General features: G+C 33.7%; 1 protein-coding gene across 1 annotated transcript in view; it reads right to left on the bottom strand.

Moving 5' to 3' along the window:
- ABCD3 (ATP binding cassette subfamily D member 3) overlaps nucleotides 1-24,073 on the bottom strand; it is a 66,286-nt gene that overhangs the window by 29,926 nt on the left and 12,287 nt on the right. The window contains exons 2-5 of the mRNA XM_033114841.1: nucleotides 17,126-17,162; nucleotides 11,205-11,303; nucleotides 7,416-7,504; nucleotides 893-962 (exon numbers count right to left, since the gene is read on the bottom strand). Of these exons, the coding sequence (XP_032970732.1) occupies nucleotides 893-962; nucleotides 7,416-7,504; nucleotides 11,205-11,303; nucleotides 17,126-17,162 (295 nt within the window). The remainder of the gene's footprint in view (nucleotides 1-892; nucleotides 963-7,415; nucleotides 7,505-11,204; nucleotides 11,304-17,125; nucleotides 17,163-24,073) is intronic.

Here is a 24,073-nt window from a genome sequence, read left to right as displayed (position 1 = left end):
CAACTTTCCAGATTATTTCTAGAGTCATATTTACTACTCTTTGCCATCATATTAATTCTTCCACCATTCTGAAGTCACATTTACATAAATTTTTTCTCTAAACACTGGTCTTCTGCTGAATCTCAATTTTTGACTGATATCTAAGCTACTTATCTCACTTGTTATTTTAAAAGGTCCAAAAGCCTTGTATGTCCATCCTCAAGCTTTATTAAATCTGATATATAATCTAATTAATTGGATTTTTTGCAATCAAGCTCCTCCTTTTTACTCTCATATTTAAAACACTAAAATTCTTATAGTGCCAATAAAATAAAGAACCAAGCTAACAAAACCACTGATGATTTAGACCAAACACTTACTTTAATTTTTGATAAATTCATATAAGAAATTCCAGTTTAACTTAAACTTCATTAGAGGTTCAAGTTACTATAATATACAGCCTAAAGTAGTAAATCTCTATCAGGGTGATTTTGCAACCACATCCCCCGCTCCCTACCTCAGCCCCCATGGGACATTTGGCAATGTCTGGAAACATTTGGTTGTCACACTGGGAGAGGGACACTACTGCCATTTACTGGAACTTAATTTTAATGTTTAGTGGAATCTACTAAACATTCAAGAAACCCAGGCCTAAAGGTCAAAAAAAAAAAAAATTCATCCACATATGTATACATCTACACATGCATAATTGAACCGAAGATAATTCCTTTTAATTTTTCTATCTAGTGTTGAAGGTTTACACTGAAATATTCTGCTACAAGTTACATAACTAATTTCGAAATAGGAATTCAGTATCTTAAAAATTTAAAAAACTTAATAACTAAATATCCTTAAAGACTTTAGCAAGATGCAATTTTTTTCCCTGTGTAGTTTTTTAAAAAATTACACTTACGAGAGGCATGGCAGCGATGAAGTTGAATAAGTATCTCTTGAAATCTTTTCTGCTACGACCAATGATACCACTGCAAACCACCACATGCAATGCATTAGTTGCAAAAGAAGCAATTTTTAACACTAAGAAAACTTCTGTAAAGCTCTGAAATTACCCGTGGACATTTTTATTTAATCAAACGAATCAATAAGGAAAAAAGATGCTAAAAAACACTTTCTTACAGAAACATGTTTCCAACTTTTGAAATTTTATCATTTTAAACAGCTTGCTTGAGAATTACTCCCTAAATGGCAAAATCAAATAGGAATAACTACTTCTTTCCTTAGTAAAAACAGTAATTTTAAAAAAGGCTTAGACTGCCACAAAAGAGGTTTAGATGGCAAAACACTAGACTCTATAGACTCAGGACTGGGTTATTATGGATGAAATAAACTAGTATTTTTTTGTTTTTTTCTTTAAATGTTTTAACATTCTGATTTTCATTTGTATGAATACATTTGTAGAATGAATCTCTAGACAGACAGACTAATGAGAGATCACCAAACTCTTACTTATTATATGGGGCCAAGACAAATACTTTAAGCTTTGTGGGCCATAAAGGTCTCTGTTGCAACTACTCAATTCTGCTACTGTACAGCAAAAACAGCCAAGAATGAGATTGGCTGTGTCCTAATAAAATTTTACCAAAACAGATGGTATTGGGATTTGACCTAGGGGGTCTACTTCGCTGACCCTGGGACTAAATGATAACTCAGAGAGTAGATCACTGGGGTTCCTCAAAGCCTCAATCTATTAACACACTTCAACTAAACGAGCTCCTCTTTTTTTTTTTATCTGTTTTTAATCTATTTTACATATTTATGTTTCTAAAATATCCATTAAGAACTTTTAAAGTAAAAGTTCCACTACTTTTTATTAAAAGTTTGAAAACCATTATATCATATAAGAATCTCTGACTACCATATATCTATGATCTAGTAAAAAGATATGATTTATTTGATCACACTTTTTTTCAAATAACATTTATTGATACTCCCAAGTGTAAATAAATTTTGAAAAACACTGTACTACATGATTTAAACCTAACTCCACACCCCAAAAAAATGACAGGTATATATGATAGAGAAATAATTTGTCTTTTATGAGGGAGTAGGTGAACAATGCCAAGTAATGTTAGTTGGTCTTTTAGAGAAAAAAGTTTCACGGTCAATTAAATTTGGGAAAACCTGGGTTAAATAAAGCTAACAAATGTCTTTACCAAAGCCCTCCTCAAAGTTCTATTGTATATGTGCATTGTAACTCTGATAGAGCTCTGTAGCATGTAGCATTTCCTCTGTCACACTAGGATTCCACAAAACATACTTCGGGAAAGTAACTTTACACTGATAGAAAAATTAATAGTCCAATTTTTATATAACTGCTAAAAAGTGGAAAGAAAATAATAAGTTGAACTAGAAAAAAGTTAAAATAAAACCACACAACAATAAGAATTAGAGACAAGCAATAAGACAGTACAAAAAGTTCAAAAGTTTAAATTAAAATTGTTTGAATCAAACTTTACATGACACTAAAGTGCTTTAGTGCTGCCCAAGCTGCGATACACACAAAATTATAAAACTTTGGTAAAACACATGTAATCATTCAGCAATGCTTTACCATTGGAATAGCAGCTATAAAGTTAAAAAATGGTTTCTTGAATAAAGCCGTATTTCTGCTTATTATTCCACTGCAAAAAAAAAGGAAAATAATAAAGAATAATTTTACAGTAGCCCCAGTCTTTATTACTTCCAACATACACAAGAATCTTTATAAAAGATAGTTTGGTAACTTTAAAATGCTGCCTGTAGCCAAATGGATGAAAATAAAATATATCTTGATGATTACATATAGCAGCAACAAGGCAGAAAGATTGTCCTCCACATAATGGAATTACCAGTTTCTACCTTAAAGAAGGGATCTGTCCTAATTAACATTTGCCCACACTCCAAAATCATTAGTCGCTGCTAACAAATAAGCCTAAAAGATATAAAGCATATTAAAATGAAGTACACTAAGTGACGAGACATGGGAAATTGTAATGGTGGCACTAAATCTTCTATTTTGAGATTTGGATCTCTGGTATAATTTGATTTAACGAGTATAATTTAGCTTGGGAATTGTTGAAAGCTTTCTTTTCTTTGCCTTCCTCCCCTCCGCCAAACCTTATTTGCATTTTCAATGGTTCTGTATACTCTGGCCACGTAGGCCCTGTGACTAGAAGAGGTATTGCATCTGTAGGGATCCACTCTGGATTCCAATTTAAATCTACACAATATATGCAAAAGTTGTGGATAAGCAGTATAAACACTTCTCCCACACCAACAGACAAAGCCAAACTCAACAGAAAATTCCACTACAGGCCAAAGAAAGTTACATCCTGATTAGAAAATATAAAACGTGAGAACAAAGACTCGACGCAGTTGTTTGCAATAGTTTCCAGCAGACTCTGCCCAGCCGACCCTTCTCTTAGTTTAATAAACCTTTCTTCCGTATTTCTACCTGCCTTGTGAATTATTTCACAACCTACAAACAAGCAGCCACAACACTAAGGACCATAACAAGTCTTTTAGACTCTTTTTCTTTTTTTTCAGCAGAAATACAAGAACCTAAACCTACTTTGAAAGCGGCAAAAAGAAAGTGACAGATAAATCCATTTACTACAATGTAGCTTTAGTAGCAAGTTAAAGAAATGTGTAAATTTTTCAAATAAAACTGTTCCATATGATGACTTCATAACATTTTAAAACTTGTAATGGACCAAATATCAAATATTTCATACGTAGTTCAAAAATATATATTAAGCAGAAAGTTAACAATTAACTTTAAAATGATCGCTTCACAATTGATGAGTTTGAGTTAAGAATATAAGGAGGTACCTTGTACTATTCTTACACTTTTCTGTAAGTTTAAATTATATCAAAATAAGTTTAGAAACTCTTAAATTTTTTTTGTTTTTCATTTTTTCTACATCTTGTAACTAAAATTTAAAACTAAATACCCAACAAGTTGATTACTTTAGTAGAATTACAAGCTAGCTCATGCTACATTATTAACTTTCCTCTTTCCATCATCACCAATTAAATTAATACACCACCTACTCTTAGCAAGGCATTTTCTCCAGGGCATTAAGTCTTGAAGAAAATATTTATTGGCATCTATTCAATTAAAGAGGAAAATCCCTAGTTTAGAAGAGTATTTTTCTTTTGGATTACAAAAACATGAAATCACAAAACCTGAATAAAAGAGAAAAAATTTAAAATAAACTAATCTATACTATACCATAATTGTGCAGGGTTTCTTATATTTGATATGTGACTGATTCTATATAGATACTTAATATAACATTGCTCATAGCGGATGTAATCTGTGTATTTTTGCCACAGGTAATTAACAATGCTATAATTGGGGAGTCTGTATTTTTATTAATAGATATGGCATTTAAATAATGAAGTAATCAAAGCAAAAAGCATAAAACCCTACAATCGTATAAAAAAAGCATAAATATCTTCTCTACGTAAATTATACAAAGGATTCAAATTACTTGCCACATGGCTAATAAAAATAGAACTTAGTGATAAAATTGATCCTCCTACAGCTGATATGCTAGTAGCAATGGACAAACATTTTAATTATGTTTATACTGAACTCGTAGCATTTGCTAGAGCATTCACTAGAGCAGATACGAAAGTGACAAAACTCCCCCACAAACACCCTACAAACATCTACAAACCTAGGAGACCAGAGAGTCAACAAGCCTTCTCCTTGGCTTCTAACAAGATTTTTAGGCCCTCACTTTTAAATATGAAAGGAAAGCCTGTAACATGAATAACAAAGATCAGAACAACACACAAAGGACCATGAAGGAAACAAACAAGGCAAAAAGCTAAAAAAAAAAAGTCACAGACTTGAAAGAATGATTGCTACAAAAATGAAAAGTGAAAATCCATATAAAAATATAACTCCTAGAAATAAAATTATAACAAAAATGCACTAGATAATAAAATTAAATTTTCTAGAATGTGGAACAAAATATCAGAAATGAAAACTGTATAGGAGTTATAAGATAATCAAATGATCATCCAGCAGGTCCAACACTCAACTAACAAGGATTCCAGAAAAAGTATATAAAAAAAATGGAGAGGGAAAATTTTTTTAAAAACACAAGAAAATTTCTCAGAATGAAGAATGAGTTTATAGATTTAAGGGAGTCCACTTAGTGCCCAGCCCAATAAATTATAAAAAAAAAAAAAATTACACCAACATTCAGTAAAATTCCCAAACACCAGCAATACAGCATCAATAACAAATGACCATAAAAGCTTCCAAAGGGGAACGAAGAGATCCGTTGCTGAGGAAGGGCAACCAGTAAGGAAATGGGCCTCAACACCCACGTGAAAGCGAGATCACTACAGTTTTTAGCCTTGGCTGTAACTTAGAATCACCTAGGCTGTTTCAAAAAGTAATACCTAATTGAATCAGAATATCTAGGGATGAGCCCAGGCATTAGTACTTCTCAAAATTCCCCGGATGAGTCTAATGATCCTGTAGCCAAGGCTGAGAACCAGTGAGCTCTACAGAAGACCACAGGAAAGCACAGAATTTGATGCTTTCCAAATTCTGACAAAAAAGTGATTTCCAACTTAGAATGTATAAAATAAAAATACAGCTATATTATCATTCAAGTGTGAGAAGACTTTATCAGTTCTACAAGGTCCCCTTTGTACCCTTTCTCAGAAAAAGACTGCATCTGCCAAAATGAGAAAGTAAAGTGAGGAAGAGGAAAACAAAAGATCTAGAAAATAAGTTATTTAATGCAGGAGAGAAACATGAAATTGTCAAGATCGTGATAAAAAAAACAAATTCAAACATTACTGCCATTTAGTGGGCCTAAGTGCAATCAATCCTGACTAGAGCAGGAAGACAGGAAACTAACAAGAGGCATGGGGTGATGGAGAGAGAAACAACTACACATTATTTGGTGTGTCTGACCATATTACAATACTGAGAAGATTTTACAGTGTTATCAATAAGCTTGAGTTGAATTAATAAGAAGTAGGCAAAAACCTAAAGAACAAAAAACTTGCACTTTATAAATGCCAGGAAAAGCAAAAAGTGGTATATGAAAGAAACTATCAAAGTATATACGTGTGGCTCAGCTGTAAACAATAGTCAAAATCATGTCAACAAATCCGTGTGAACAAAACATTGCAATATAACAACATTCACTGACAGGATGAGCATGGGTGTGGATATGAGTGTAAAAGAGCTAATTTTCATCTTCCAAAGTAGGAAATAAATACAAAAACTGAAAAATCTAGGAACAGTAACATACTGTTACACTGACATGCAGAAATAAAAGATGAAATAGTAAAGAGAACAGAAACCGACTGGCTCCAAGAATGACAGTTATAAGTGGGAGAAATGATGCACAGAACTGATGTGTTTGTGACTAAGTCCGGCAACACTATTTGACAAAAAGCAATATTCACATATTACTTTTTCAGCTGTTCATATATTACTTTGATCAACATAAAAAGGTTGAGCACAGGTTTCAGAGACCTGTGCTGAATATAGGAGACTACACAATTTACATACAATCAGAAGCATGTGGTTTGGGCTTTAATCCTATGCCAATCACCTTCTTTATTCTCCTAGACAGATGAGTCAGAAAACGTGCATAAAGCACTGTTCCTCTTCCTACATATTCTCTAAGAAGTAAATCAAGAATGTAAGGGGAGAAAAACCTATATTTCAAAGTCTGGAAGCATTTAAAAATTTTAAGTACTGTCATTCAAAAAGTTATCTTAGATTAAGTATTTGAGAAATTTTCTGATAAAATACTGCATACCGGGAAACAAAATTCCAGGAAAATTTTTTCACTGACATTCAAATTAATATCATGAGGAATAAATTCTTTATTAACATGTTGATAAATGTTAATATCCTGTTATTTTTGTTAAATTCAAAATTATCAATTGAAGTAATAATATCCTATGTAGTAAGACCATAATGAAAACAAATACTAACTTAAGAAACTAAAGGAAATGTCTAAGATTTTTTTTCCCTTTTAATAAATATTCTCAATATGATTCTTTGAAATGCTTTGTGATATTTTCCTCCAAATTATCTCATGAATTTCAGACGTCCCACTTGGTGACTTGTTTTACCACCACCACCCCCCCAGCATTTATTATACTGCCTTTTCATTTTCTGCCTGCTTGTCTAACCCTCTAGGAGCTGCCAGCTGTGCAGGGCTGGGTACAGGGCGTCTCCCCTTCACCAGGACACCCCGATCATAGAGCAGCACGGTGCCTGGCACATGAGAGACACTCAGTAAATGTCTGTCAAGTCAATGAACAAAGATATAATTTGACTTAAGTATTTATACCTAATTTAGGATCAATTTCTTTCTTATTAAAATATTGCTTAAATATGAGCCAAATTAGTATTTCATACAAATGGGAGGAAGGTGAATAGAAAGTACCTTTCAATGAGTGTCCCATTTTGAATCATCCAAACATCACAATATGTTCGAGACACCAGCATAACAGCAATAAGTATCAAATAACCTGTCTAAAATAAATCAGGTATAGAAAATTAAATAAATACATTTTAGAAAAAGAAACATTACCGTGTTAAAGAGTTTTGGTTTCTAAGTTCAAAGGTTTATTCTAGCTTTAAGACAAGTTGGCTGACATTTTACCTATAGGCAATTTTTAAATAAGAATTGTAAAATACAAATTGAAAAGGGCTTATAGATCATTTAATCTAACTTTCTCATCCAGAAAATTAAAAGTGAATCCCAGGCAGGTCAAATGACTTGCCTTCATACAATAATCAATGACAGAAGCTAGCAGTGTAACTTAGGTTACCTGAATCACCATGTATTGTGATTGTCTTATAATTTTAATATATGACTGTAATAAAGAAAAATGACAATAACTGTCAATATACAATTAAACAACAAATATTGAAGCCTAAAATTTTGCCTAATTAAAATAAATTTGGTTCAAGTTTGTTAGAAAAATCTCTAATAGTGTCCCTGCCCTCACAGGGCTTTCTATTTAGTTATTAAGGCAAGATTTACACATAAAACATAAGAAAACAGACTGACGTAGGTAAGTATGTTTCCATTACTTCATGTGCTAAGTGGCAGGATCGGAAGATCTGGGATAGCTAAAGAGGGTTATGACAATAGAAATAGATTAACTAGACCAAGTGAAAGAAAGGAGAGAATGAGGATTATGAGTTTTAAAAAAATGAATGATTTAATGGAAAATAAGAAATAGATTAAAACCATATGAATTATGGTACAGCATATCCAGCAGAGTTTAGACAATATAAAACTATTGCAAGCTTCTAGGTAGAACAAACTGTTTAACGTGTTGTTTAGAAAATATTACTTATGCGATGTTGGGCACGATGGATAATCAAGGGGGAAGAGATGAGAGGCTAGGAATCGATTACCTCTGCAAGAGATGAGAATCTAACACACGTTCAAAGTTGACCTTAAACTTCCTAAATTGGAAGAACATGGCATTAACATTAAGAATCTAAAGTCAGGGAAGAGAGTGTGTGGCGGGGGGACATTTGTTGGATAATGTGCTTAATTCAAAGTTATGGAATTGAGGGGCAACTGTATCTAATACTTTTATAATTTTTGCAAAACAAATATTGGTTTTTAAAGAGGTGATGGTACTGAAAACATAGCCCTCTAAGTCAAAGACAAGGCAGGGAGTCATAAACACAGAATAAATGAAGCTATAAGACAGAAGACAGTGCCAAAGAAAGTGTGCAATTGTGCTGGAAGAGCTGCTACCCCAATGTTTGCAAGCAAGGAAAATACCATTTTTGTACCCTATCCCAACATCTCAGGTATTCAATTGACAACAGAAGAACCTATTGATTTTAAAGAAATGCTATCTGTAGCTGTCACTTTAACTATAATGCTAACTTCTAATCCAGACCTTACAGTCTTAATCCTAAATTAATCCTTTGAGGTATAAAGGTAGCAACATTAGGCAAAGATAGTTTATTTTTTCCTTCATCTTATGTTCTTCGCTTAATTTTTCCTTAAAATAAGTATCAAGTTTACTTGTATCACTTGAGCAAAATCCGGCAAACTTTACTTACTGACAGTCCTAAAATGCTTTTATACAAAGGATTCTTTATACAAAGAATCACCACTCTGCCATTAATGGGTCCGTAGACTATCCCAGAAACTAAAGATCTGAATTGATTTAGGCACTCCCTCACCATATGACACATATGAACTTCCATTTATTCACATGTAGCATTTTCATTTCTCTACTTCCTAAATTAATCTATCTCTATCTCCCATCATGTGTGATTTCTATGCGAGTTTCTGTCACTTTCTTAAACGGGGGTCAAACTTGTATTATTAGATTCCTCAAAGATGGCACATACAATGACTCTGTGGCATGGCTACACCTACACAAAACCGGGAGGATGGCCAAATTAGGCCCTTCTACCTCTGTACTAACTCCCAGAGAGCTATCCAATGTTTCACATTCATTTTATACTCTGCAAACTCCTGCTAAGCACTTAAATGAGCATTATGCTGTTAACTGAAAAGGGGGATAATATACGAATCTTTCCAGAGAAGCTTGTATTTTAAATAGGGATTCTCCAAAGTCAGGTAGGTTGTAGAGTGAGAAAACAATTAATTTTAATTATGGCTAAAGAGTCACAGGAAACCTTCACAAAGAGGACAAAGAGCATTAAGCTATTTTTTAAACATATTTGTTTTTGTCACAGACATGATGTCATGAAAGCATGAGAGGACACAGCCTGAGTATAACACAGCAAAGAATCTTCAAAGCAGATGATACTGAAAAGGAAGGGCAAAATCAGGCTGTGATTTAGCATATAAGAAAAAGAAGACAAATGTTTTTATTAGGGTTTTAGAATACTAAAAATACTAAGGCTACTTAGTATTCTTTAGAAAGAATACTAGTTAGGAAAGGAGAAGAAGCAAAAAGACCAATTAAGAGACAGTAACAATCCTGGTAAGCTATATTGAGAACAGCAGAAATGGAAAGGGAGAGACTAATTTAAGAGAATCTCAAGGATACTTGGAAAAAACATTTAAATAGTAAGGGGAGGAACAGATTTTAAAAGTTGCAATGTGATCTCATTTTTATTAAAATATGTACTCATGCACTAGAGGACGACACAAGTCCTCTCTGAGTGGGAGCCTAACAGGCACCAAGAGGAATAATATCTATCTGCACTTTCCAAGTTTTAAGGGACACATATTATCTCTATCTAATTAGGAATAAACAAATATTATTGTTTTTTAGAGTTTCTTAAGGGCAGAATCACCACGATATGATGCTGAAGTGAAGGGAGAGGAGAGCAAGTGCAGGGTAATGGAGGAATGTTCGTTCTCCTTGGGCATTACAGAGCTCTTGGAACATCTTACCCTTTTCTTGCTCTTAATAGATTATAAGGCTAATGCTTTGTAAAATTGAACAATGGAAACATGTTTTAATAAGATAAATTTGACAGAAAAGATTAGAATTAGAGATTCTTTGAAGTGAGACTAATTAAAGAACACTGTAATATCCAAGAAAGAATATTTAGAAGGAAAAATTATCAGATCCCAGTGGCTGAAAGAACGAGGCATGGGGAGAAGAGTCAAAGATAATGATGTTCCTAGTTGTATAAAAGGAGAATACTAAGGTGATTAAAGATGGAAAACACGGTATTATTTTATTTTTAATCATTAAAAATACTTAATACAGATAATCTTGATAAAAAGGCAAAGGAAGGGATAATAAAACTTTATTCCTACAACCAGCTCACTTCCTGAATATACGCGTACTTAAAGAATACAGATCTCATTTTGATATCTTAAAAACATATTTAGTCAACTATGAAGTATCAACCCTCAAATATATTCTATACCAATGTGACTTGTTAACATCTTAATGAAATAAAAAGATTTATCTAAATTTAATTTTGTTTTCATTATAGGTATTATAATAAAGCAACTTAGGATTGCTGCACTGATGTACTCTGTAATAGTATGTCACATAAAATATAATAAAATATTTCATAAACAAGGGAAAACTGACACTAAACAACAAGAATACTTGCACAACAGGCAATGATTTAAAGACAAAAATTTAGTAGTCTTCATTACCTATACAGAAAACATTTGTAGTGTGATAAAAGTTTTACAATTTTCTTATTCTCATCTCATGTAACCTTTAAAGTTAAACATTTAACATAATTTCATTAGACTTACCTCTTTACAAAATGTTCTAGGGACCATGATTTTCAGAATCCGCGTGAGCCTTGAAAAAAACAACTTGTCCACCATAACTCGTTCTTTTTTCCCCTCTTTCTACATTAAAAAAAATAAATAAAAAGCATTTAATGTAGTTATAACAAATTAAAGAACCATGTATCTTCTAAGTCAATATAAACAACCAACAAGATGATGCTGCATTTAAAGAACAGACTTATACTGCTCTTCATATTCAAACATGCTTTCAAGGAAATATTACCAAAAACTGAGTTTTGGGGTTTTTTTAAATCTTGAACACGAATTTCCCTGCTATCAATTACAGGAAACTTTTGGATTCCTAAATTTATCATTTAGCATTTCCAATATGCAATTTGCCAATTCACTCTTTCTTCCTCATAAATTCAAAGACAAGGTATCTTCACTCATACAGCTTACACTCTAGCAGGGGAAAACATAGATAAAAATAAACTAATAAGTACACTGTTACAGATAGATTAGGCAGGGTCATGAGAAAAAGAAGAATGAATCAGACAGGATGCTAAGAAAGGTCTCTTTGGGGCAGTGACATATAAGCTGAGACATAAACAAAGTGAAGCTATGTGCTAATCTTGGAGGAGAGGGTAGTAGAAGCACAGGGACCACCAAGCAGAAAAACTCAGTGGCAGGAATAAAACTGGAGCAAGATGATAGTATTGCTAGAGCAAAGGGAACAAAAAGGAGAGAGGCTGAAGAGGGATGAAAGGACCTATAAAGGACAGAGCCTTAAAGCCATAGTGAGGATTTACAGTTTACTGTCAGTGTAGAGGGAAACCACTGACAACCACTTAACCACATAAATAAGAGTAGTAATTAATCTCATCGCCCTCAGACATTTCTTCCTTTTGACTAGTTTGCAAGGATGAGGAAAAAGTGGTATGAACTGGGTATGGTGGAGGCAATTTACTTTATTACTCTTGTACAGTTTGGAAGAACAGGCAGGAGAAACTTCTTGGAAAAAGCAAGACACTCCCAAAGGAACCCATTCTATACCTAGACCCTTCCCCCAACTCCCGTATCACAGCTTGATAATTCGCTAACCACGGTGCTCTTGGTAAACAAACACCCACGGCATACAGCAAATTCTACTAGTTAGACAAACTTTAATATAAATATGCTTTAATTAAATTAGCATCTAACTTGATGCCCTTGAGTAAGTTTTGCACTGAATTAGATTCACAATAAGCTACCATCTACATGTCAGACACTGTGCTAAGTGCTGAGTAGAGTACAGAATTATAGACCATGAAAGGAAGTATTAAGTGTGTGTTTGTAGAGTTCAATCAGGAAGACGCAGATGGAAAGAACTGGATGAGAATCAGCCTACCCTCCAACTGCTGGAACAGAGTTCAGGTCTTTCAAACCTTACAAAGGCTGCAAACCTCAACCTACTGGGTTACAGGCCCAGTCTATTTCATTTACACAGACATACATTCATTCATTCAATATTCACTTGGTCCAAGGCACTGTTCTAAATGATGAGGACACACCAGCCAACGAAACAGACAAAAAGCTTTACTCACAGTCTATTTACTTAGCTAGCCTATTCTCCTCAAGCCAAACCTTACACCTACAACTAAATCTCCCCTTCCTTCCCCAAACTGAGAAAATATAGTAAGAAAAGAATAAAGAGAAGGCAATACACACCAACTACCTTTACAAAAAAGTTAAAATTTTTCCTGTTCATTGCCTCCTTACTTCCCTTCATCCCACCTGTAGTCAATACCCAGTTCTCCATTCCCAGCTTGAACCTTAGAATAATTCCAAGGTGAAATGGCCATCTTCTGACTTAAACAGAGGACTACCTATTTCTACCTAGGCTCAAGAAATGATGTAGGGCAAACAATGAGGTAGGTTTTTTTAAAAAAAGTTATAAGATAGTAACAATGAAGCATTTTAAAATATTAGTGGCTACCAGGTATGTAATTCCTCCTCCTGTTTTTTTTTTTTTTCCTGTTCCCATTGCCACCGCTCCTATTTCTTAAGCTGTCTGAAAGCCTGACTTGATTTTCATTACATTTCAATCCATGAAGGGAACTCTATACTTCCTAAAGTCATCACAGGGTTTTCTGCAAAGAAACACCTGGCCTGGAGAGCTGGCTCAGAAACGCTGAAGAAATAGAGATGCTCTCCCATTCTCGACCCATAATAAAATTCATACCTGAAACCAATCTAAATGAGAATACCTACATAGATTGTACATTTCATAAACTCTACTAGCCTTGCCTAAGAATTCGTTTTAAATTCACAGTTGACTTTCCTCACCTCTAAACTTCCCAGTAATTTTTTTAAAAACACAAAAAAACACTTTGATGACATAAATTTAATGTGCAAATTATAGAAAAAGCAAACAAACTACTAGAAAAAGACCATTGAAGAAGTTAAAGTAATAATGCCACCAGAAAAAAAATGTACGTAATATTCAGGAAGCAACAGGGTCAAAGGGCATTGAGAAGTTCGTACTGATGTGTCAATCACTTAGAAAGGTGAGATGAATTAGAACTGACTGAAAAAGACATGCGTTTGAAATAGCAAATAAAATAAAAAGCCATATGGTGCTGAAGTGAGTGTAAGCATTCCTGTACTATACTGACGGGATAAAGTGTAAACTGGTACTAGCATCTATCGAAATGTACAATGTACACTGACTATAAAATGTACAGTAACACATCAAACTTACTTTTAGGAATTTATCCTCCAGATGTTCCTGCACATATGCTTAAACACACAAATTTAAAAACTCTCGCACACTGTTTATAATACCATAAAATTAAAAACCTCTATGTACATGAGGTATTACATAAATTATGGTAAATTTATGCAATAAGGTCTACACAACTGTAAAAAAGGAAGAGCTCATATTCATATAAAAGAATATTACAGATCACTTAAATTAACAATCTACAGCTATCAACATAGACAGATATTTTAAAATGCTGAAAAAAGTAGAATGATACAATGATTCCATTTATAAAAATGTTCAACACACAAAATAATTCTACCTACATTGTTTATGGAGAGATACATACATATATACCTCAAACATATAAAAATATGCATGGGAATGTTAAATACCAAACCTAGCACAGTGTTGACCTTTATGTATTTTGAATTTTATACCATGTATATTAAATCAAAATTAAATGAATATTTTTAAATGAAGTCAATTATCTCTTTATATGCTTTCTAACTCTATTAAGTCTTTTTCTCCTTAAATCTCATGTCTTACGAAAACTGTCTCACCCCACCCCATCCCAGCAAATATTTCAATGAAAAAAATTCCTTTTTAATTGCTTTCCCTCATAAAGAACACATTCACTGAAAAAAATTAGAAAATTCTGATTAGCAAAAATAAGGAGCCTATACCTACCATTTAGAGATATCAACTGTTAATATTTGGAACATACCCTTCAGATTTCATTGTAGCATATACGTGTATGTGTGTACTTCCAAGAAATTTTACAAGTATGGTACCAGTGTGCATACTGTCTTGTATTCTGTTTTTCTTTGCCAACCATTTAATCTAACCTAAATTTGTCTTGCTCACACTATACAACCAGCAAATAAGTACATGCTAAAATAATTGTAAAATAAAAAAGAATTTTAAAAAATGAGTGAAAAAATTGAGCTATACTAACTAGTTTCAATGACGTCCTAGAACTTGCAGAGGACAATATGCAGACAGTAGATATAAATAACTACAGTTTGATTACGTGGGTCTAATTTAGATTCGAGAGGGACGATGAAGATGGAGATATGCCAGATGACTGGAGATAAACACATCTTGTCCCATTTTTCAAAGGCTGGGAAAAAGATTATGGAAACTAAAGAACAGCAATTTTGATGTCAATTTTAATGTGTATTCTCTGAATAGACATTAATATAGAGGATCTGGGAATATTTAAGAGACATTAAATATTCTAGAATATAAATAAACTAGAAGACAGCATGAGTTTACTAAGAACAAGTCATGTTAAATTCTTCTAATTCTCTTCTTTGTTAAGGATATTATACTAATATATTAGCTGACATGGACAATGTAAGCTCCAATGTAGGAACTTATTGTTGTAACTGCTGTATACCCAGAGCCAAGAACAATGCTCGGCATACATGAGGGGCTCAGTTAATATGTGTTGAAAGATTGACAAATAAATGAATTAATAAATTAATCAAGGAATTTTATATTTCTTATAAAATTATTGTGCCCTTAATGGAGAAATACGTAAGGACCAGATTTTGCTACAGTTGGGTATGGTCACAGCTACATAAAACATAACCAAAAATAAAAAAGATTAAGAGAAACCACAGAGTAATTTCATTGGCCCTTAACTAATCAAAGCTATCAGCAATTATGAGGAAGAAAAAGAAGGCAAATTAAAATTTGTAGACAATACCTTCTGTCTAACAGACTAGATGTTAGAATTACTTTCAAAATTACACTAATAGTATAGATATACTAAAGAATATACTAATAGATAGACCCAATAAACTGACATTTACAGGGACAAAGTAATGTTTATTTAAAATAAATCAAATGAGTTATCATATGACCCAGCAATGCTACTGCTAAGTATACCCAAGAGAAATGAAAACACATCCACACAAAAACTTGCACATGAACATTCATAATACCATTACTAATAATGGCCAAAAAATGGAAACAACCTAAGTTTCCCTCAACTGATAAATGAAGAAAATGCGGTACATCTACACAATGGAATACTATCCAGCAATAAAAACGAATGAAAGACTGATACATGCAACAACACAGGTGAACCTTGAAAACATCATGCTAAGTGAAAGCAGCCAGTCACAAAATGCCACATATTACATGATTTCATTTATATGAAATGTCCAAAATAGGCAGATCAGTAGAGACTTTAGATCCATGGCTGCCAGGACACAGGAGGAGACTTCTAATGGGTAATGAGGAGTGACTCCTAATGGGTGCAGGATTTCTTTTTGGGGAGACAAAAGTTTTCTACAATTAGATAGTGGTGATGTCTGCACACCTCTACTGAACTGAATATACTAAATATACTAAAACTACTGAATATACTAAAACTACTGAGTTGTACATGTAAGTGGATGGATTTTATGGTATATAAATTATAACTCAATAAAGCTGTTATTTAAGAAAAGAAATGAAGAAATCAACAGTGAATACAGATGTAGGGGAATCTGTCAACCGATCTATTCATCAGAAATGAAGGTTATAATTTACCACAAACTCCACTTAATGTAAAGAGCAATTATGATTAAAGAAGTAAAAGTAATTTGAAGCTGAATTTTAGCAATAGTGCTGATATACTCCATGCTAGTCAGACCACATCTGGACAACTATTCCATTTTAAGCATAATGTCTACAGAAACAAATAAGGATAGGTCCAGAGGAATGTATACAGAATTGAAAAAGGATCAGAAACTCTGCCATGTGAGAAATACTTAAAAAAAAAAAAAATGAGGCTTGATTAGCATGGGGAAAAAAAAACTCAGAAGATATAACTATCTTCAAACAACATGAGAGTCTATTAGAGAAAACTGAGTAAACTTGTCCTGTGTTGCTACAAAAGACAAAGTAGAGTCAATCATTAAGTGGCTAGAGGGGGAAGATTGATCTCATCGTTGGCTAGAACTAATAGCGATGGCTGCCTTCTACGTAGTACTCTCCATCACATGAATAGATTCAAGTAAATATTAGAAGTTGCTTATCAAGGATTCCTATTTCAGGAAGAATTCCTATAATATGTAGCAGATTGCAGATGATATTTCACTTCCCTTCCAATTCTAAAATTCTATGATTTTATCCTAATGCAAAGTTATGCAATGAAATAAATTAAATAAATTCATGAGATTCCAGAGTAGATGATTTAAAATTTTACCTCATTGTTCCGTAATGGTGGTTTTCCACTTTTCTTACTGCAGAAAAAAAGAAAAAAGAGAATGCACTTTATTTGCAAACTGTTCCCATTATTAAAATTGTTTTAAGGTATCAAAAGAATATACCAAATTCTCCAAATGTTTCTTCTTTTTCATATCATACAGAGATGGAATATAATATAGTCCAGCTGCCTCTTACTAAGTTAAAGTTTATAGGAAGTGCTCAATAAATGTTAACTATTATCATGCATCAGGCATTATGTTGGCAAGTTTTACACACACACACACACTTATCTTTCAAATTCTCCCATGGAAAGGTGGAGTCTATTTCTCCATCCTTGAATCAAGGCTTGGCCACGTGAACTGCGTTGGCCATGGGACATTAGCAAATTGACACAAGCAAGTGCTTGAAAATGTGCACTGGATTCTCTTGATGCTGGGAATCTTTTCCCAGCCATGCAAGCAATCCTAGGTTAGCTGCCTAAAGAATGAGAGACCATTTGTGATTCCCATGTTACAAATGAAAAAACGGACATGGAAAGGAGGAAGTAGCATGTCCAAGGGTCATGCTACTCAAAGCAGTTAACCTGGCACTTGAACCCAGGTCTGAGCGCTGATCTAGGCTACCACCCTAAGCAATATAATGACCAGGCTTAGGTTCTTTTTATAACACAATACCATAGCATCCCATGCTATGAACACATTTTAAATCTTGTTGAATGTATATTTCCTCCCAGTAAATTAGTGCCAGGAGATAGGAGCTACTGCAGGTCAGCTTCTCTAAAGTACAGGTCAGGTGGTGTTTAGGGCACAATATGTTTGTTTAGTAGGGATCAACACCAGTGAAAGGAAGGTAAGAAAAGTTTGGGAGGAACTTAAACTGTGAAGTCCTCTGCTTAAAGAATTCTTTAAATGTTTTCCACACGTCCTCAATCAGGCTTTTCTGTAGAGTGTCAAGCTGATTCTAAAATACATTATGTAAATGCAAAAGACCTAGAATAACCAATAAATTTTCAAAAAGAAGAATAAATTTGGAGGAACTGCACCTGAGTTCAAGGCTTATTATAAAGCTATAGTAATGAAGAGTTTGATATTGGGCTATATAGATCAAAGAAACACAAAAGTCCAGAAGCAGACCCACACATACACGTATATGGTCAACTGATTTAAGACAAAGGTTCCAAGGCAATTCAATGAGGAAAGGATAACCTTTTTAATAAACAGTACTAGATCAACTGGATAGCCATAAGCAAAAAAAAAAAAAAAAAAAAATGAACCTTAATCCTTATAGCATACCATATACAAAAATTAAAGTAGAACATACACCTAAATGTAAGAGCAAAAACTATGAAATTTCTAGAACAAGAGAAAATCTTAGTAATCCTGAGTTAAACAGGACACACAGACTAGAAAAAAAAAGGAAATAAATTGTACTTCAGCAAAATTTAAAGTGTTTTCTTCTGAAAAGATACTTTAATTTTCTTAACAAAATTAAAAGACAAACCATCAACTAGGAAAAAATATTTGCAAAACATATATCCAAGAAAAAACTTATATTCAGAATAAATAACAAACTCTTACAATTGAGTGAGACAATTCATTTAAAGATTTAAACACTTTGCCAAGGAAAATGTATGGATGGAAAGAAAATAAACCCATGAAAAATGCTCAAAATCATTAGTTCTTGGGAAATACAAATTAAAACAATGAGAAACCACTATTCTCATGCACTAGAATAGCTAAGATCATACCATACTGTTATCAAGGATGTGAAGCAACTGGAATTTTCTTAAACTGCTGATGGAAATATAAAATGGTACTATTACTTAGAAAACAGTTTGGCAGTTTCTTAAAAGTTAAATATATACCTAACATACAACCCAGCCATTCCACTAAGTATTTGTTCAAGGTAAATGAAAGCGTATGTCCATACATAGACTTTACACAAATGTTCAAAGAAGCTTTACTTTTAATAGCTAAAACCTGGAAACAATCCGACTGTCCATCAATAAGTGAATAGGTTAAAAAATTGTGTTGTATCCATAAATGTACTCAACAACTTTTAAAAACCAAACTATTGATACACGTAACGTGAATGAATCTCAAAAGCATTATGCTGACTGAAAGTAGCTAGGCAAAAAAAAAGTAAATAGTGTATGATTCCACTTCTATGAAATTCTAGAGTAGCCCAAAGTAGTCTGTAGTTAGTTACACAAAGCAGATCAGTGGTTGCTTCAGGCCGGTGGCAGGCTTACTACAGGCTTCTACAGGCTTAACTACAGGTTTAACTACAGGCTTACTACAAGGGGACAGGAGAAGATAGGCGAGATAACACGGAGTGATACAAATGTTTGTTATTTTAATTACAGTGATGGTTTCAGAGGTGCTTACATGTCAAAACTCAAGTTGTATACTTTAAATATAAGCCGTTTACTGTACCTTAGTAATGATTCAATAAAGCTGTAAAAAAAATTTTGACAAAACTTAGGACTTTTTTCTATGAATATAATAGAATAGTACATTTTGTTTGTTTTTTTTAATCTAGGAGGGGTGAATGAAGGAGAAGAAGTTTATTGTTCCTTAAGAATGCAACAAAATATGTAAATTAATAAGCAGGAACTTCCCCTAAAGATGGGAGGAGATAAACTATAAGACTAGGAAAAAGAAATTGCCAAGGATGAAAATGTAGACGTGCTTAGAGCTTTTAGACTAAGTAAAAAAGAACACAATTCTGAAAACTTTCATCAGAATTTAGTTAACCAGAATGGTAGTTCTGACCCTCAAGCTTTTCTCACTTAGTAGTTCATTTTTCTAGGCCAGTGTTTCCTACACTCGGGTAATGAATGAACCTCTTTTGAAGGAAATGAAATTCTTACAGACCCTAGCAAAAAAATTCTTCCAGATCCCAGCATTGCCTTAAATTAAATTGGTGCTTCCTTAAATATCCATAAGCACAAAATTAAGTACACATTACTTTTATTTATAGCTCTGCACCACAAAATAAAATTTATCATTTAAAAACCTGCGAAAATTTTAAAGCCAATAAAAATGGAATTCATTGAACATTCACTTAAAGTGACGGCGAGATAACACGGTTACAACTAATCACTAGTGCTGCGGTAAAAGAATAGAAAGAATTATTTATGTTATATGTTCCAGCTGATATCCAAGAGTTTTTTATAAATCTTCATTATTTTTCTTTTGTAAACAATTAACTGGTTTTAAAATCACTGCTTTATGAATGTTGATGGGATAATTAATATATCTTAAAACAAAATTCTAAAAGTTAAATTATTCAATGAAAATTCATAGCACTGACTGCTAATAAACATTACAAATTGATATTTAGAGACAAATGGTGATCCATGTAATGTAACTGCTTACAAAAATAAGTATTAACTTTTATTTGACACATATATACATATGCATTACATATATACATACATACCACACACACACACACACACACACACACACACACACACCAATGGGCCACATGACCAGTCAGCTCTCCCATCAATTTTCTATCTTCAAGCTTCCATGAAACACTCGGTTGAGAGTGTACCATGACATCTTATAAGGCCTTCACTTGGCCTGAATTCATAATCTACATGTAAGTCCTATATTCTTTCATCAGTCTGTGACAAATAAAATGGTACATTTCTGTTGCTCTATGTCATTTTCGTGATTTCAAACCAAAGCTTCCTCATACTAAGATTTCAGTTTCTTAGGAATTCTATAAAAACACCTTTCACCTGTAATTATCAGTACAAAAGAAAAATTAAATTTAATGGCAAAATAATCCAGCATGAGTACAAAAGTTGAAGATGATTTTCTTAGTTTTACATTACTACACTTCAATCTAAAGCAGGTTCTAACGCAGCAGACTTGTTTACCATACATATGCTCTTAAGATGATCACTTAGCAACAATTCAAACACAAATACAAGCACACAAATCATCAACAGTATGGTGATTCAGATGATCTAGATTGTATTTATAATAATTTATTTACAGTTTATCACGGAAATAAAAAACAGTTACAAAATTCTCATGAAACTTTAGGACCCTGAAGAACGCATTATCTCTAGGCCCTAAAGGTACATTACTGAGGTAGGACCATTGTTCAGTATGAGAAGTTGGAAAAATAGATTTAGTGTCAAAAGGTAAATTCACACAAAGACATGTCCAGTTTAAAATGGGTTCAGTAGATCCAGGTACATTATTATTTAAAAAACCAGATACTTAAAAAAACAGGTATTTACATTAGGAGCTCAGGAGAGATGAGGGAGCTAGGGATTTGGGGAGGCATTAGAGAATGGGTGACAGCTGGTATCCTGGTTCTGACTGATTTGGCCTATGCTGCACACAACCAAGGTCAGTTAGGGCCCAGAGATGACGAAGACCTGCGCAAAGGTGCTGGGTATGGGAAGGAAAAGAAAGATGCAGGAAAATTGCTAGAAATGACAGGGTCAGGAAACATATAAGAGCTGGAAACTAATTAAATATGGACATTAGAGAAGAACCCAGAGTGACCAGAGAATAGTGATTCTATTAACCATAACAAAGAATAACAGTAGAAGCATTGAGAGAAATAATAATTGGATTCATTATAATAAGTGTTACATTTCAAGTCCATACGTTAACTATATGGAACTGTCCAGAAAACAATTTTGAAGAAGTTCAAGAATACAGATGACGATCTGAAAGACATTAACATGACAATGATGTAGACATACAATGATGTAACTCCTTTGGGGGAAAAATACGAATTCTGAACTGTGAGTCTTGTATCAGTTTATTAAGACACTATATTAAAAATTTTATAATGTGCTCTTAAGGAACTTGGTTTAAGCTGTTTCCTGGCTGATTGTTTCCAGGCACTTTAAGAGGCAAACTTTCCTCTTAAAAGAGAAGTATATTTATTATAAGCCTCAAAATTATTCCAAGTAGTTTTTTGTTTTGTTTTGTTTTTTAATTTTTTTTATTGGAAAATATTGGGGAACAGTGGTTTTTCCAGGATTCATCAGCTCCAAGTCCAGTCGTTGTCCCTCAGTCTAGTTGTGGAGGGCGCAGCTCAGCTCCAAGTCGAGTCGCTGTTTTCAATGTAGTTGCAGGGGGCACAGCCCACCATCCCATGTGGGAATTGAACCGGCAACCTTGTTGAGAACTCGTGCTCTAACCAACTGAGCCATCTAGATGCTCCTATTCCAAGTAGTTTTAAATGAAGTGTGCACATCATAATAAAAAATAACCAAACACACAGGAAACTAGACTCCATAACCACAACAAAAAGAAAAATATAAGAAAAATTTCCAAATGTTTGGCTATTGTGGTAGATTAAATACAGAGACAAATTCTTTGTGTTCCTCCTAAAGAGGAGTAATCTATTTTCCAATACTTGAATCTGGACCAGGCTGTGACTTGTTCTAATCAACAGAATATGGTGAAAACACAAAAACATTGTCACCTTCACGTTTTGGAATGCTGACCTGAGACTACCATATGCAGAACTGGTCTAACCTACTGGATGATAAAAAGTCACTTAGAAGAGAACAAAGGGACCGCAGCCACCAGCCAGCACCAACTGCCAGACAGGAACCTCCAGTGCAGCTAACCCTCTAGAGGGATGCAGCATCGCAAACAAACCCCGTCAAAACCAGCAGAGGAACTGCCCAGCTACCCACAAAACCAAAGGGGGATATAGCTGATTTAAGCCACTAAGTCTTGGGGTGATTTATTATGCAACTACAGAGAGGTAACTGACATAAACAAAGAGATATGCTGGTAAAAAGTCATGGGTCAAATACATCAAAAATATTTTGAAATGAATGATATACATATCAAATGATATGTCTGCAAAATGATAAGGTTTACATATCAAAAAAAATCTGTGGGGTGCAACTAAAGCAGTGCTCAGAGAGAACTTTATAACGCATACATCAGAAAATTAGAAAGGCTGAAAATTTCTAATCTATCACAGAACGTTAGGAAAATGAATTTAACTGAATAAAGAATAAGAATACAGATAAAAACAAATAATGAATTAAAACACAGACACTCAACAGAGGTAAAGCAAAACTAAAAGTTGGATTTTTGAAAAATTTAACACATTTTACAAACTTACAGAAAGATTGATCAAAATAAAGAGGCCAATATAACCAGTATTAGAAATTGAACTATAGATTAGAAGCAGTCCTCATCAAAATCCCAACATGCTGATTCTAAAATTTATGTAGAAGTAATACCAATGCAAGAGTTGATAACTGAGGCACATTTCATAATTTGTTTGTAAGATTCACTGCATTCATAACATATGGTTCCTCCAAAGCATCTATAAAATAGTGAGCATTAAATATTTACTTGTAGTTAAATCAATAGGTTCAGAACGACACGTAAGAAGAATTCACTGGTTACAGTCGGACAATACCAGGGAACTGTATTATTAAAAGAACTGGTAAGGAAGCAAATGTCTACCCTGCTTTCCTAATTGAACTGTACCACTGGGTAACCAAATAGTAGACGAAGGAAAGTTTCTTTTAATGGAAGCATTCCACCTTATAAATGAATAACAATTCAAACATTACCGTTCTGCAAACCCTAATAAATTCGTTCATCTAGGCATCAAACATCAGTGGCTGCTAAAATCACAAAAAGAGAAAAACCAGACATTATATACTATATACCTCTCGATGAAGGTAAGACCACGTCAACCCCTAGTGTTACCAGCGGTGCCTTGGGTTTTTTTTGCGATCTCCCAGAATGGAAATCAAGAAAGATCACAAGAAAGTTCAGGCCAGAGGCAAAGGTTTATTAAGCTTGTACACAAGCTTAATACCGAGAAGGGAAAGGTTTGGGTGGCTCCTCCAGAGAAGTTGGGGCAGGGTTTTAAAGGGAACTAGGAGGGGTAAAAGCTATGTCTAGGCACGTAAAGGAGGTTTCTTGGCGCC

The sequence above is a fragment of the Rhinolophus ferrumequinum genome, chromosome 9, assembly GCF_004115265.2.
Source record: "Rhinolophus ferrumequinum isolate MPI-CBG mRhiFer1 chromosome 9, mRhiFer1_v1.p, whole genome shotgun sequence".
Taxonomy (NCBI): domain Eukaryota; kingdom Metazoa; phylum Chordata; class Mammalia; order Chiroptera; family Rhinolophidae; genus Rhinolophus; species Rhinolophus ferrumequinum.
Note: the sequence above shows the minus strand (reverse complement) of the source record. Positions and strands in the feature narration are given on the sequence as shown.